This window comes from Lupinus angustifolius, chromosome LG10 (assembly GCF_001865875.1).
Source record: "Lupinus angustifolius cultivar Tanjil chromosome LG10, LupAngTanjil_v1.0, whole genome shotgun sequence".
NCBI classification, from domain to species: Eukaryota; Viridiplantae; Streptophyta; class Magnoliopsida; order Fabales; family Fabaceae; genus Lupinus; species Lupinus angustifolius.
The window spans coordinates 13,768,857-13,781,887 of record NC_032018.1 but is presented as its reverse complement, the minus strand read 5'-3'; the positions used below and the strand labels follow the sequence as shown (position 1 = coordinate 13,781,887).

At 30.3% G+C, this 13,031-nt stretch overlaps 1 protein-coding gene and 1 long non-coding RNA gene across 2 annotated transcripts; one reads left to right on the top strand and one right to left on the bottom strand.

The window, feature by feature from the left end:
• On the top strand, positions 2,775–8,502 carry LOC109358665 (cytokinin dehydrogenase 7-like). The gene is made up of 4 exons (XM_019603034.1): positions 2,775–3,568; positions 3,720–3,998; positions 5,072–5,334; positions 7,985–8,502. The coding sequence occupies exons 1-4, from the start codon at positions 2,894–2,896 to the stop codon at positions 8,310–8,312; spliced, it is 1,545 nt and encodes a 514-aa protein (XP_019458579.1). The 5' UTR covers positions 2,775–2,893; the 3' UTR covers positions 8,313–8,502.
• LOC109358667 lies at positions 7,509–10,537 on the bottom strand. The gene is made up of 2 exons (XR_002108992.1): positions 10,500–10,537; positions 7,509–7,627 (listed from the first exon to the last, which is right to left on the bottom strand). It is a non-coding gene; the product is annotated as an uncharacterized LOC109358667 (long non-coding RNA).

The window sequence follows — 13,031 nt, the reverse complement described above, 5'->3', positions numbered from 1 at the left end:
TAAAAACTAAGTAACTTTCATTATAAAAATTGCAATTTCAAACGAAAATCAACGAGAACGACCATATGATTTAAATAAAAGCAAGTCGGTATAAAATGAAAGATATTAAGATATTTATATGATTTAAACTAAGTAACTTTCATCATAAAAATTGCAATTTTTGTACTTTACTAGTGTGCTAATAATGTCCTAATATTATGCTCGAGAGATCAACTATAGCCTTTGAAGAAATGGGATAAAATGACAAAACTCAACCTTCGAAAAGATAAACATGGAGCAAATGATTGTTATAATAAAATCAATGGCTGATTATGAGAGGAGCAGGTTGGGGCAATTGTCCTGAATTTTTTAATTTTTCTTTAAAATATTTATGTTACCTAATTCATTAAAAAATATATAATATTTATATATTGTTAATATAAAGATTTATAAAAAAAATAGTATATTATTCGCCATTATTTTATTATTTTTTTGATGAATCATAAATGATTAATAATAAATATTAAATGATTGATAGTAAAATTCATACATTATAATTACATACATTTTTTTAATTAAAATATTTACTTTACTCTCTCTAACAATTTTTTGAATCTAAAGAATGTCTATAATATATTTAATATTGATAGTATATCGATTTTTGTGTATAAATTTTATCTTATGGATTTCAATGAGTAGGAAAGATTAGTTTGAGATATCAACTTCAACATTTTATTTTTGAAGTCATCTGTCATTCGATTTGAAGAACATCTCAATCATCTCAAAATTAAGTATAGCTTTTACAAAAATAGGGAATGTGTATTGATAATATGTGTTTGATCGAGTTATTTGTCTTATCTTAAGTAATATGTTTTCTATAACTATAGCAAAAATATCATTTTCAGCAATAAAGACAATAAAAACAAGATTATATAGTTAGATGGAAGACTATTTCTTGCAAACGACATGATGAATATATTGAAAAGAAAATGGCATGCTCTTTTACCTTTAATTCAATGAGTGATAATTGAAAGTCTTTAAAAGAACGAATAGTATCATATTAAATGAATGTATTTAGTTATTGATTAACGTTATTTAGAATGTTATTTTGAAATTTTGAATCAAATATATATATTTTTATATGTTATTATTACTTAATTAATTAATTTTAATTATAAAGTGTAATTAAATATTATTATTATATCTTCTAAAATTTGGATCAAGAAGATATGCCACTAAATAAAATTACATTGCCTTCTATTTATTTACATTAACGGAATTTTTGTCACTCAAAAAGTAACATTAGTTTTTTTCACTCCCCTTTCCTCTCTTTTTCTCTTTTTCTTTTCATAACCAAACAAAAAAGAGAAAATTAAAATATGAGCCCCACATTTAAAAGGTTTTAAGTTTTTGTGAGGAAAAGATGAACAGAATAAATTTTATTGTCTAAGGATCATTATCATCTTCATTCTTTTTTTAAAAAAAAACTCATAATTAGATGGAATAGTAATCATAATGGTAGCTTTGTGATTTAAAAAAAATCTCATATCTCTATTCAAGCAAACACAAAAAAAAGTAAACATTTCTAAACGAAAGATAATTAAATTATAGTTTTAACAAATTAAAATTAATATATAGTTTTAATACATGGAATGAAACAATAAATGTTTTATCTTTTATCTTATACAACAAATAATACATAAAAGTCACCTATCTTTTCATTTCTTTTCTCTTTATCGTTTTCTTTCCCATCCTCTTTCTCTCCATTTTCTTCCCTCTCATCAAACAAAACTCCTACCATTTCTCTATATTAGATTGGATTGATTAAATTCTAGTCTGAATTATTTTTAGGTGTACAATCTAATACAAATTTCATATAAAAAAATATTAATAAAATACGTTTGACTTAAGAATTAATATTTTTACCTTTTCAACTACATAATATCTTCACTCTTTTCTAACGATCTCTTACTTCATATCCTACCAGTCATCACCTAATACATATTTTTCTTCTTTGTAAAAACACAAGGTGTGGGAGCAAAGTCAACCTAAACTTACATTAAATTAAGAATAATGATATTCTCACCATATTTTTCCTCTTGCACTCCATTTTCTACTTTATCTTTCTTTCTACCGTGGCATATCCTTCATCTCATTCCAATGTCACCTACACTTAAAAATATCCTTAAATATTTAATAAGTGGCAGACACTTGATGTCCAATTAAATGATTACAGCATCAAAAGAACATTTCAAGTAGTGATGACAAAGGGTAAGATGCACAGACAATATAAAAAATCTTTGTATTATTTAATATTAATTTGTATTGTTTTTATTTAAGAATCAATTGTGATTGAAAATTAATGATAAATATACAATAACAATATAAAAATTTCTTACACTATTTATGCATACATCTTTTTCTCATTATAATTTTGTATTGAATCTCAAAATTCCAACTTGCTTTTTTCTTAGGTATATTATTATGAGGAAAAGGATATGTATAAATAACAATTTAAAAGTCTTATTCAACATCATTTATCACTCATTTTTTATTATTATTGACTCTTCTAAAATATAAGTAATACAAATAAGTAATAAATATTATATTAACTAAATATAAATCTTCACATCGACATAAATATATATTACTTTAAAATAATGGACTAACAATATATAAAATATTAGACTCATAATTATGTACATTTTTTCTCTCTATCATTATTTATGATTACAAGAAAATTTGAAGTAATCCCAAATCAGCTGCTATTTAAACCCAAACTCTTCACTACCAGCAAAGCACGCACACCCCTCAAACTCGAACTCAAACTCAAAAAACGGCACTTCAAACCCAATAGAAGAAACACCCAACAAAAAAAACCACAACCGTCACGGTTCACCTATCACCGGAAAACATGATAGCTTACATAGAACACTTCGTGCACGGCAACGACACCGAATCAAAACCAGACGACGACGTTTCAGGTCTGGCCGCCAATTTCGATTTGGGTGCCACCGGAATAGCCAGTAAAGACTTCGGCGGCATGAAATCCTTCAAACCCTTGGCCCTCATCATGCCCACCACCACCGTCGACGTCTCTCAGGCGGTGAAAGCAGCGGCGCGAACCTCTCACCTCACGGTGGCAGCCCGAGGCAACGGTCACTCCATCAACGGCCAGGCCATGGCTGACAAAGGTTTAGTCCTTGGCATGCGCGCCATGGAGGACCACTATTTCGAACTCATATGGGTTGATGGTACCCCATACGTCGACGTTTCGGGAGGGGCATTATGGGAAGACGTGCTAAAACGCTGCGTTTTGCAGTTTGGGCTTGCTCCGAGGTCGTGGACTGATTATCTTAGTTTAACGGTGGGAGGAACGCTTTCTAACGCCGGCGTTAGCGGCCAGGCTTTCCGTTACGGCCCGCAGACTTCCAACGTAACGGAATTGGAGGTCGTTAACGGTAAAGGTGATACCTTGATTTGTAACGAAACACAAAATTCAGAGCTTTTCTTTGCCACGCTTGGTGGTCTTGGCCAATTCGGTATCATCACTAGAGCCAGGGTCATGCTCCAACAAGCTCCAGATATGGTCAATACTTTTATTCTCAAAATTTTAATACAATACCAGTACAGAGATAATGTTCGATTTCTATGAGTGATAGTTGTTCGATTAGTTGAGGTGACAAACTCAAAGTTAAAATGTTTTACTGAAAGTAATTGTGATTTTTTTGTGTGATTAGGTGAGATGGATAAGAGTGGTTTATTCAGAATTTGAGGACTACATTAGGGATGCAGAGTGGCTAGTAGCACTGGGAGAAGGGGACGGTTTTGATTACGTGGAAGGGTTTGTTTTTGTAAACAGTGATGACCCTTGTAATGGATGGTCCACGGTGTTAATGGACCCACAAAACCAACGGTTCGACCCGGTTCATGTCCCTTCAACCTCTGGTCCGGTTCTATATTGCTTGGAACTTGTCCGTCACTACAGTCACGTGGACCACCCTTCCTATGTTGATATGGTAACTCTATAAATTTATTATTTTCAATTTTTGCTTCTCTTTCTCTGGCTATGATCTATTTCTAGCTGGTTTTTAGGTTTTTGAGAGTCCTTGTCGGTTGTTTTTATTCTAATGAAATTTATTTAACTAATGTATGGCCAATGAAAAATAATCATTTTCAAAAAAGGATTTATTAAATAATGAAAATATAAAAAATAATAAATATTTAATTTTATTAATTGATATAAAGAAACTGGGCATAGAAAGGTGCTAATGGTATTTTATGTGAGTGTCTTAAGTAAAAAGTCAAAATACCCTGAGTTCACCTACACGTGTACCAGGTTGAGCAGTGGAGAAGGGCTTATTAAATTCTTGTCCTAACATAACGTCACATAGATAATTTGTGTGAAGTATTGGGTTTTGGGGTTTTTTGTATATATTTTTTCTCGAATCATAATTTTCTCCCTCCAGTGTTATAGCTAAAAGGCCAATAGTTCGTGAACTGAAAACTGACTATACGGTCATAGTGTATCTTCCATTGGATTTTCTGACACAGCACTTATCCGAAAAAGCTTACGTTTTTTGGCTTAAATTACCGAAGAGGACTATACCTTACTTGTCTGATTCCTTGGCAATTATAGCATAAAAGGGTAACATAGAGTTCCTTTTCTTTATGGGCTGAGGTTAAAATTGTCATGTAAATCAGTGGGTGCTCCATAGCTCTGATCATTGATATCTCGCTGACGTTTCGGTCCCCTACAGTTCCGGAAATAGCCAAAAAAACATCATTTTCTGGAATCTGTCGCAGTAAAATATATTAAATATTTCCCATGACGTAAATACCCCTCCTTTAAAAAAATCTCTTTTTACCTACAAATATAAACAGTCTTAGGAATAAGTTTTTCTAAACAGGATCTTCTATGACTAATAAGAGACAAATTATTACTTTTGTATTTCTCAAGAATAAAATTGTTATATCATATTATTTTTTCCTCTTATTTAAGGTGTATTAGCCTCCCTATTATAGGAGAGTGTTGTAACTCTTTCTAAACTGCTTCTGTATGCTAATCTTAAATGGGTTTGTTTTCTCGTAGGTAGTTGATAGATTAGTTGGAGAGCTAGGATTCGTTGAGGGTTTAAAGTTTGAGGTGGATGTGACATACATGGAGTTCTTGCTACGTGTAAATCGTGCGGAGGAGGAGGCAAGATCTAATGGGACTTGGGATGCACCACACCCTTGGCTCAACATGTTCGTGTCCAAGTCCTGCATTCTTGATTTTGATCGTGAAGTCTTCAAAAAGATCCTCAAGCAAGGTGTTGGTGGCCCCATTTTAGTGTACCCACTCCTTAGAAACAAGTAAGTACTATACTTTCCTAGATAACATTTATTTATTATCAAAATCGGTTAAAACGGGTCATATTAACTGTATTGATCGATTTTTTAAAGAAGAATTGAAAAATAATTAAAATCAAAATTATTTCATTTTTATCAAAATGTTTATATAATAATATTTTATATAGTAAATATAATGTGAGTATATATTATGTATGAACATTTTAAAGATTTATATGCTCTCAGTATATCATTTGAATAATATATTAATAGTGTAAAAAACTTTTAGTGCATACATATTTTTCTCATTAATATAAGAGTGTAATATTTATATATTATTAGTATAAAATTTATATATTCTCATCCTATCATCTATATTTTATTAATATTATTGAATTTTTACATGTTAAAGCACATAGATCATAAAATTTCTTGTGAACTTGACATGAAGTTGGGTATGACGAGGTTAAAAGCATGATGAATGACAATCTCTGTAAATGATACGCAATAGGGATATGAGCCAGTGGTCCTACAAGCCACGTATGTATATGAATCACCTGAGTCATATTTGCCCCTTTTCACCACGATATGCTTACTTAAACTTTATGGACCACCATTTTAAACTTGGTAGTTAAGATTTTGTGGGTGTGTAATATTTTCTACTATTAATAAGGTCAAGCCAAAGTGGGACCAGTAGCCATAAACTCCACTAACTTTTCTGGTCGTAATGTAACCTCACCTGTTTCATCATACTGACGGGTTGTACATTCTTTCTCTCATCTTGTCCGTACACTATGACCTCCACAATATTGCTTCATTTCTCACACTTTCTCATTAATTAGCTACTGTTAACGTTATATAATTATTTACAAAAAGACATATTAGTTTAATGATATAATATCATACTAGATCTCTAGATAGGTTTTAGATATTTAATAATTATTTTTAATCTTTCACCCTTACCCTTGTTTGGTACAAGTGAACTATGATGTAATTTGTAAAACATTATTAACTCCAAAACCTAAACATCTTCTAAAAGAAAGAAGGACCCTATAATTTTCCGTTTTGTTATTTCACTTTCTTATTCTAAAAAATGAAAAATGTCAAACTTTTGTATCCAATAATATTATACCAATAACAGTATCAAAATCTCCTCATTCAAAAAGGAAATAAATAAGGATGGGGAATAAAATAGTGAGGTCCATTACTTTTGAAAAAGTATGGGGTCTACCTTTTTTTCACACCATAGGAAAGAATGTTAGGGATAGGAGCTAATTTCTTTACCATTCTTGGAATACTATATCCACAAGTAAGTTAATAAGTACCCTATTTCTGATACCCTGTTCAGAGTTTTAAAATTCTTTTACACTTTCTTTTCCGTTTCTCTCTTGTTAAGCCATCCTTAAAAGATTATTCTTTTTATCCCCACCAGTTCCAGTTGTTGTACTTTCTATCTTCTTTCACAAATTAAACAGTTGTAGATTATTGGTATCAATTCTATAAATATAATGATAATGATATAACTTTGACGCTAAGAAAACCATATATGGTTTTACTTAGTGATTAGTTATACGTAAGTTTTTTTACTATTTAATTATGCATTGGTAGTTAATCACAAAAATGGAAGTTAGTATTACTATTTAATTATGCATTGGTAGTTAATCACAAAAATGGAAGTTAGTTTTACTATTTAATTATGCATTGGTAGTTAATCACAAAAATGGAAGTTAGTATTACTATTTAATTATGCATTGGTAGTTAATCACAAAAATGGAAGTTAGACTTGTAACTCGTAAGCTATTTAGTAACCATGACGTCATATGTTCAAATCCTAAAAACAACTCTGCAATACATAAATCCTGGATAGACAATAGACAAGGGTAAAGTTGTTGCTTCCTTAACTAGACTAGATACCGGTTAATATTCCATTAGTAACATTGAACAGTGGTTGTAGTAACTAGCAAGTGAAATGGTGGGAAATTCTATAAGGATATGGAAAATTTAAGATTTTGTATTAATTCGACCATGGTAGCAGGCAACGTATCTTTCATGGTCAGTGTTGCCAATTAAGAATCGACAAGGATATTTATTCGCCAACCGGATTACAGCGACATCGTTTTTTGTAAGAGCTATAGGAACGAGATTTGATTTCTGACAGACAAAACAAAATCACCTTCTGGCTCCACACACACACACAGGGATTTTAACTTGGTTGTGTTTTTCTGGGGATTGGAATTTTGTTCTTCTTAAGGGTACCCTCTCCTTCCCCACACCATGACCCATTGTAACTAATTGAAGTCATGCGCGTTGAATTGACCTCATCCATTCATCAAACAAGGATAAAAACTTTAGTAAAAGGATAAGGATAATGTCCCAAGATAATGATACATTCTTCTTACAAAATCAGTTTGATTCTTTTATATTAAAAAACAAGGTATCATGTTATAAAACATATAATTTTTTATAATTATATAGAATTTCTTGATTGGATTTAATATATATACACTGACAATGTAAGAGATTTTTACACTATTAGTTTTTTATATTTCTTGTATAAATATGATCCTAGCAAAATCCTTTTAAATGTGAGTACCCTAAAATCATGATTGAAGAATTATTAAATATATGTATAGGAAGGATAATTGATTGTAAGTTTATTTTGTGTAATAATCAGGTGGGACAGTCGTCACTCGGTAGTGGTGCCAGACAGTAACATCTTCTACATAGTAGCATTGCTCAGATTTATTCCACCACCACCAAAGGGACCACCTACGGAACTGTTGGTAGCACAAAACCATGCAATTATTCAATTATGCTATAATAAAGCCTTTGATTTTAAGTTATATCTTCCTCACTATCACTCACAAGAGAACTGGATGCGACACTATGGAGATAAGTGGTCCAGATTTGTTGAGAGAAAAGCCATTTTTGATCCCTTGGCTATTCTTGCACCTGGACAGAGGATTTTTTCTAGGATCCCTCAATCTTTGTCTATTACATAATTATTAGTTATAATTAGATTAAATAGCTTGCTTCTTAACCACTGTAATTTATTTTTGCTTTTTTTTTTACTCCCCTCTTCTTTTGTTATTACTGTCCCCAACCTTTCCAACAAATTACTATAATTTGTTGTAAATGAATATTTTTAGGCCGAAATTAATATGGAATTTGGTCCTTTATTCTGTTTATTAAGGATTTGACATATATATATATTATTTTTGGGAAGGTTTTAAATCTAAGTTTGTGATTACAGAAGATACTACAGTATCAAGTTATAATGTTTCAAGATGAATGACACATGTATATGTATAAGATGTTAATCATCAATTTGGACCACATACTTCAATTTTATGTCTCTTTTCTAAGACAACAGTAATATTATTTTGCTTCTTATCAATGACTTAAATTATGGCTATGGTTGCAGATAATATAAAAATCATAATGTTTCGGTTCAGAAATGTAATTACATTATGACTGATATGATTACAGTATTGTTATGATGTGATGTGATTGTGAAGACTATCAAAATATAACTTAATAGTATTAATTGTTGTGAATGAAATTTAAAACTTTCCTTCTTTTATTATTCAATTCAAACTACATAGTTGAAAAAAGTGCAAAAATAAACAAATTCTAGATTAAAGCCAAACTTGTTTGGAATTAGGTTGATTGAATTTTTTATTTCTTATGTGTAGCTTTATCAAGTAGAAAGATGAAATCTCACCCAATAAAAAAAGCTAAAATCTCAAGGAAAGTTTTGCTTTTTCACTTCCCCTTTAAACCATCGGTTTCTTCACACCCTTGTGCTCTTCTTTTTTTGACGGGAAAATCAAACAAAATCTACTTGGTTTCTTCATTCTCCACTTTCATATTCTTTCTTTTGGTAACTTTTGTTCTTTTTCTCTGGGCTGTAATTTCCTTTTACTCTTATTGAAAGTAGAGAAAAGTGGAAAATACTTTGGGGTCCCCTACTAGCTTTAGAAAGCAATAATAAGATCATGATTTCTTGTAAGAAGCACCAGCCAATAAAACATCGTTTACTCGATTAGACTCATGCAAAAGTTGCATCTACGTTCTTTGATAAACGTGTCATGCACGCACGTGTTTATTTTTCGATACATCTTAAGTTTAATGCAAACGCGTATGAGTTGAGCGTGTAATAATAAGCTTACAGCTTCAGCTAGTTCTTCGTAGTTTGATTACCCTTCATCCACTATCTGCTTTTTGAAAAACAACTTTATAGGGCTTAATTTGTTTCGATTGATGAGGCAAAAAGGAAAAAAAAACACTGGAGGGTTGAAAACTGAGGGAATTTGGGATGGAAATGTTGGTTGTCATGTACAAAGCTAGATAGATAAGAATGTCATATTTATCTATTAATAGTATAAATTTTTTATACAATATCTTCAATTATTCATGCATGTTATTTTTATTTAGAGAGAATAATAAATAATATATAAATAATAGATGATTCGATTACATTATAAAAAATACTTAAATTATTAGTATGTAAATATTAAGCAATATATAACAATTAAATAATGTGGTGTTAATGTTGTTGATTTTCTATTTCCAATTAATTAATTTAAAGTTGGAAATAAAAAAAATTAAAATGCATGAATCTTTGAAAATGGTCTTATAAAAAGAACTGAAACTATAACATCAAAGTTATTTTATAAAAAACATTGGAGTTAGTAATTGATATAACACACTATAATTTCATTTTTAGACTTATATTAAGACATTTTTAATTGAATTACATAATAGAAATGAAGGTTTTTTAAAAGAGAGAAAAATGTATTATTTACACTGTATGAGATACACAGTTAACACATATTGTTCATGTTTAATTATATTTGATTATTCAAAAAAGTTAATGCAGCAAATAAATAGTGGATGATTTACCGAGTGTATATAAATATTTACATTGACAATATATGAATATTATACTCGATTTAAAAGATATTATGATATTACAATTTTACCCTTTCTCATTGATGGAAGTAACCAAAGTAAAAGAAAAAATAAATTTTAGGTAGAAATTATAAGGTAGTTATAAGGTATTCTGATGGTTAGTGTGAAAAGTTTAAGAAATATAATGAAGATGGTTGAAGGTTGGAATCTAACTTATGACAAATACTAATATAATAACATTTGCCTATAAAAAATATAAATTAAAAAGTCTATACATTACCTTATAATAAGAGCATAATGAAATGCTATTATTTTAAATAATTGCAGGTAGGTTCCATAAGGACATAGAAACTGGGTTAAAAATAAAATAAAAATATATTAGAAAGTTAAATATTTAATTTCTTACAAAATAAAGTATGTTTCTCAATGGAAAAAAATTATTTCTAACAGCCTTAAAGAATACCCTTTAAAACATTAAATATATAGTTGATTTCTAATTATCACTCAGTTTACACTACAAAAAAAAAAATCTGTGGAGTAGCTAGTAGGGGTGTTCACGATTCATTTGGATCGGTTTTTAAGCAAAAAATCATTCGATCCAAACGCGTAATTAGTATGCGGTTTGGCCCGGTCCGGTCCATTTATATTAAGATGTCCGATCCAATCCAGTCCAAATATTATATGCAGTTTCGGTCCGGTTTTGTTCGGTCTATTTTTTAGATATAAACATATAAATTCCTTCAATTTTAGCCTACAACACCAACAAGGTAGTAACCAGAACAATGACGAAAAGTTTGATTCTTTTAATAGCAAGATTAGAAACATCAATATTCATATTGTTACGACAGTTTATATGCATTTTTGTTGTGTTTAGCTTACTGCTTAATGCTTATGTGGTATATTTTAGTTAACTTAATAATATCGGCCGGTTTGGATCGGTCTGGATCCCAGACGTGAAACCGAAGATCGGATCGGACCGATCGGTCCTTAAAAAATAAATCCAATACGATCCAAATACATTCGGTTTTTGCGGTTTCGGTTTACTTTGGATCGGTTTGCGGTTTTTGTTTTGGACTGGTCTGGATTTGAACACCCCTAGTAGCTAGGAAACTTTGTTTAGGCAATATGTAGCTAAATAGTTATGGATTACCCAAAATATCCAAACTTATTTTTTTAACCAAGGGTATATTGTTACTCATGGGTAAAGAACATATATGATTATTCATTCCATCAAATGTTATTCTGGATGATGATCAAATCATGACATTTAGATTGATATGAAACTTCATAACATTAGATCGACTCATTTTAAATGTTAAAGAATTTTTAATGGTACAAAAAATTTGAGAATAACTACCAAATAGCCATGGAGGTTTCACATTTCCAGCAAAAATAAAATATATGACCAGCTTAACCTTAGACAGGAACTTATTTCCCTATCAAATTTCTGGCTAAAGTTGGATACTGAAATTAATTGAATATATAACAAAATAAAGTCTAAAAAAATTTCAACAGTAAACTTAGCAACATGTTGATTCCTTTGGCCAATCAAATTTTGTATTGACTGCTACCTGTTTAAAGGAAGTATCACTTAATTTCTTTGTTAAAATTTCATCTTTAGATATGTTTTCTGATTTTATATATACACTGATAGTATAAGTGTTTATACACTGTTAGCAAATTATCTATCATTAATTTATTAACCACTATAGGCTTTCAAACAAAAGTAATACAAAACAATAGTGAATGATATATTGGTAGTGTAAAAAAATTTACACCGTCAATGCACATATTTAAACTCTTTCTCACCATCTTGTATGAGCAAATAAGCATTTGATTTTGAATCAGGAATTCTGGATCAATGTACGTTAGCCCCTTGATAAGATAATAATTATTGAGTCACTACCATGTAAAGATGTTTTAGACAATTCAAATGGACCTTAGAATTTGGTTTGGGCTGGCCATAGACATGAATGTCATTAAAAGAACCTTTTTTAACTTTCTAGTTAACCCGGCCAAGTCCTGATTAAAGACCACCATAGTATCCCTATTACTATCAACCAAAAAAAATATTCTTCATTTCTAAATCTCTAAAATATAAATTCTCAACACATAAACATAATTATTTATAAAATTACTAAATTATAACTTTGCTTATTCTACATCACCCAATCTCTCCTTCTATGTCGAGTGTTGGTACTGAAAATTTGAGACAACTTATCAAAGTTTAATTTTAGCCACTAATGTACATCATTATTCACTAGTAGCTAGCACCTCTCATAGACAATTATATTTTATATTCAGAATCCCCAACCTTACAATATAGAATTGAATGATCAGTAAAAAGTTCTGCACTGTCCCCAACTTACATGATCACATGTTTTCCATTTTATTTAAAAATTCAAGCTAAATATTTCTCTGCCCTTCCATGCAATGTGTGGAAGTTTCTCATTTTAACATCAACTTCTTGCTTTTATTCATGTAATAGATAGACTTGTAGAAGAGAGGGGACAGAGAAAAAGGGTAAAATGTACTACTAGGTTTGAACCTACATACTCATACTTTTTTGTGTGATTTTATGACGTGATATTAATGACATTCACAGCACAAGAAACAGCATCAGATTCAAAATAAAAAGCTAAGCATCACCGAACATTGAAATTTGATAATGGAGAATCTTATTCACATCCATACACTTTTATAACTGGATAGCTTTGTGACTGAGCTACCAATTCTAGTTTGTGCCTTGCACATAACATAGCACACTATTATTTCTATTGGCAAAGGAAATTCTTTTCTGTATATGC

What these genes read in the sequence shown, in the direction of transcription:
- LOC109358665 (XM_019603034.1), top strand. Translation starts at nt 2,894, where the DNA reads ATGATAGCTTACATAGAACACTTCGTGCACGGCAACGACACCGAATCA. An exon ending in ACCCTTCCTATGTTGATATG is followed by an intron (nt 3,999 to 5,071) that starts GTAACTCTATAA and finishes GTTTTCTCGTAG; the next exon opens with GTAGTTGATAGATTAGTTGG. An exon ending in TACCCACTCCTTAGAAACAA is followed by an intron (nt 5,335 to 7,984) that starts GTAAGTACTATA and finishes TGTAATAATCAG; the next exon opens with GTGGGACAGTCGTCACTCGG.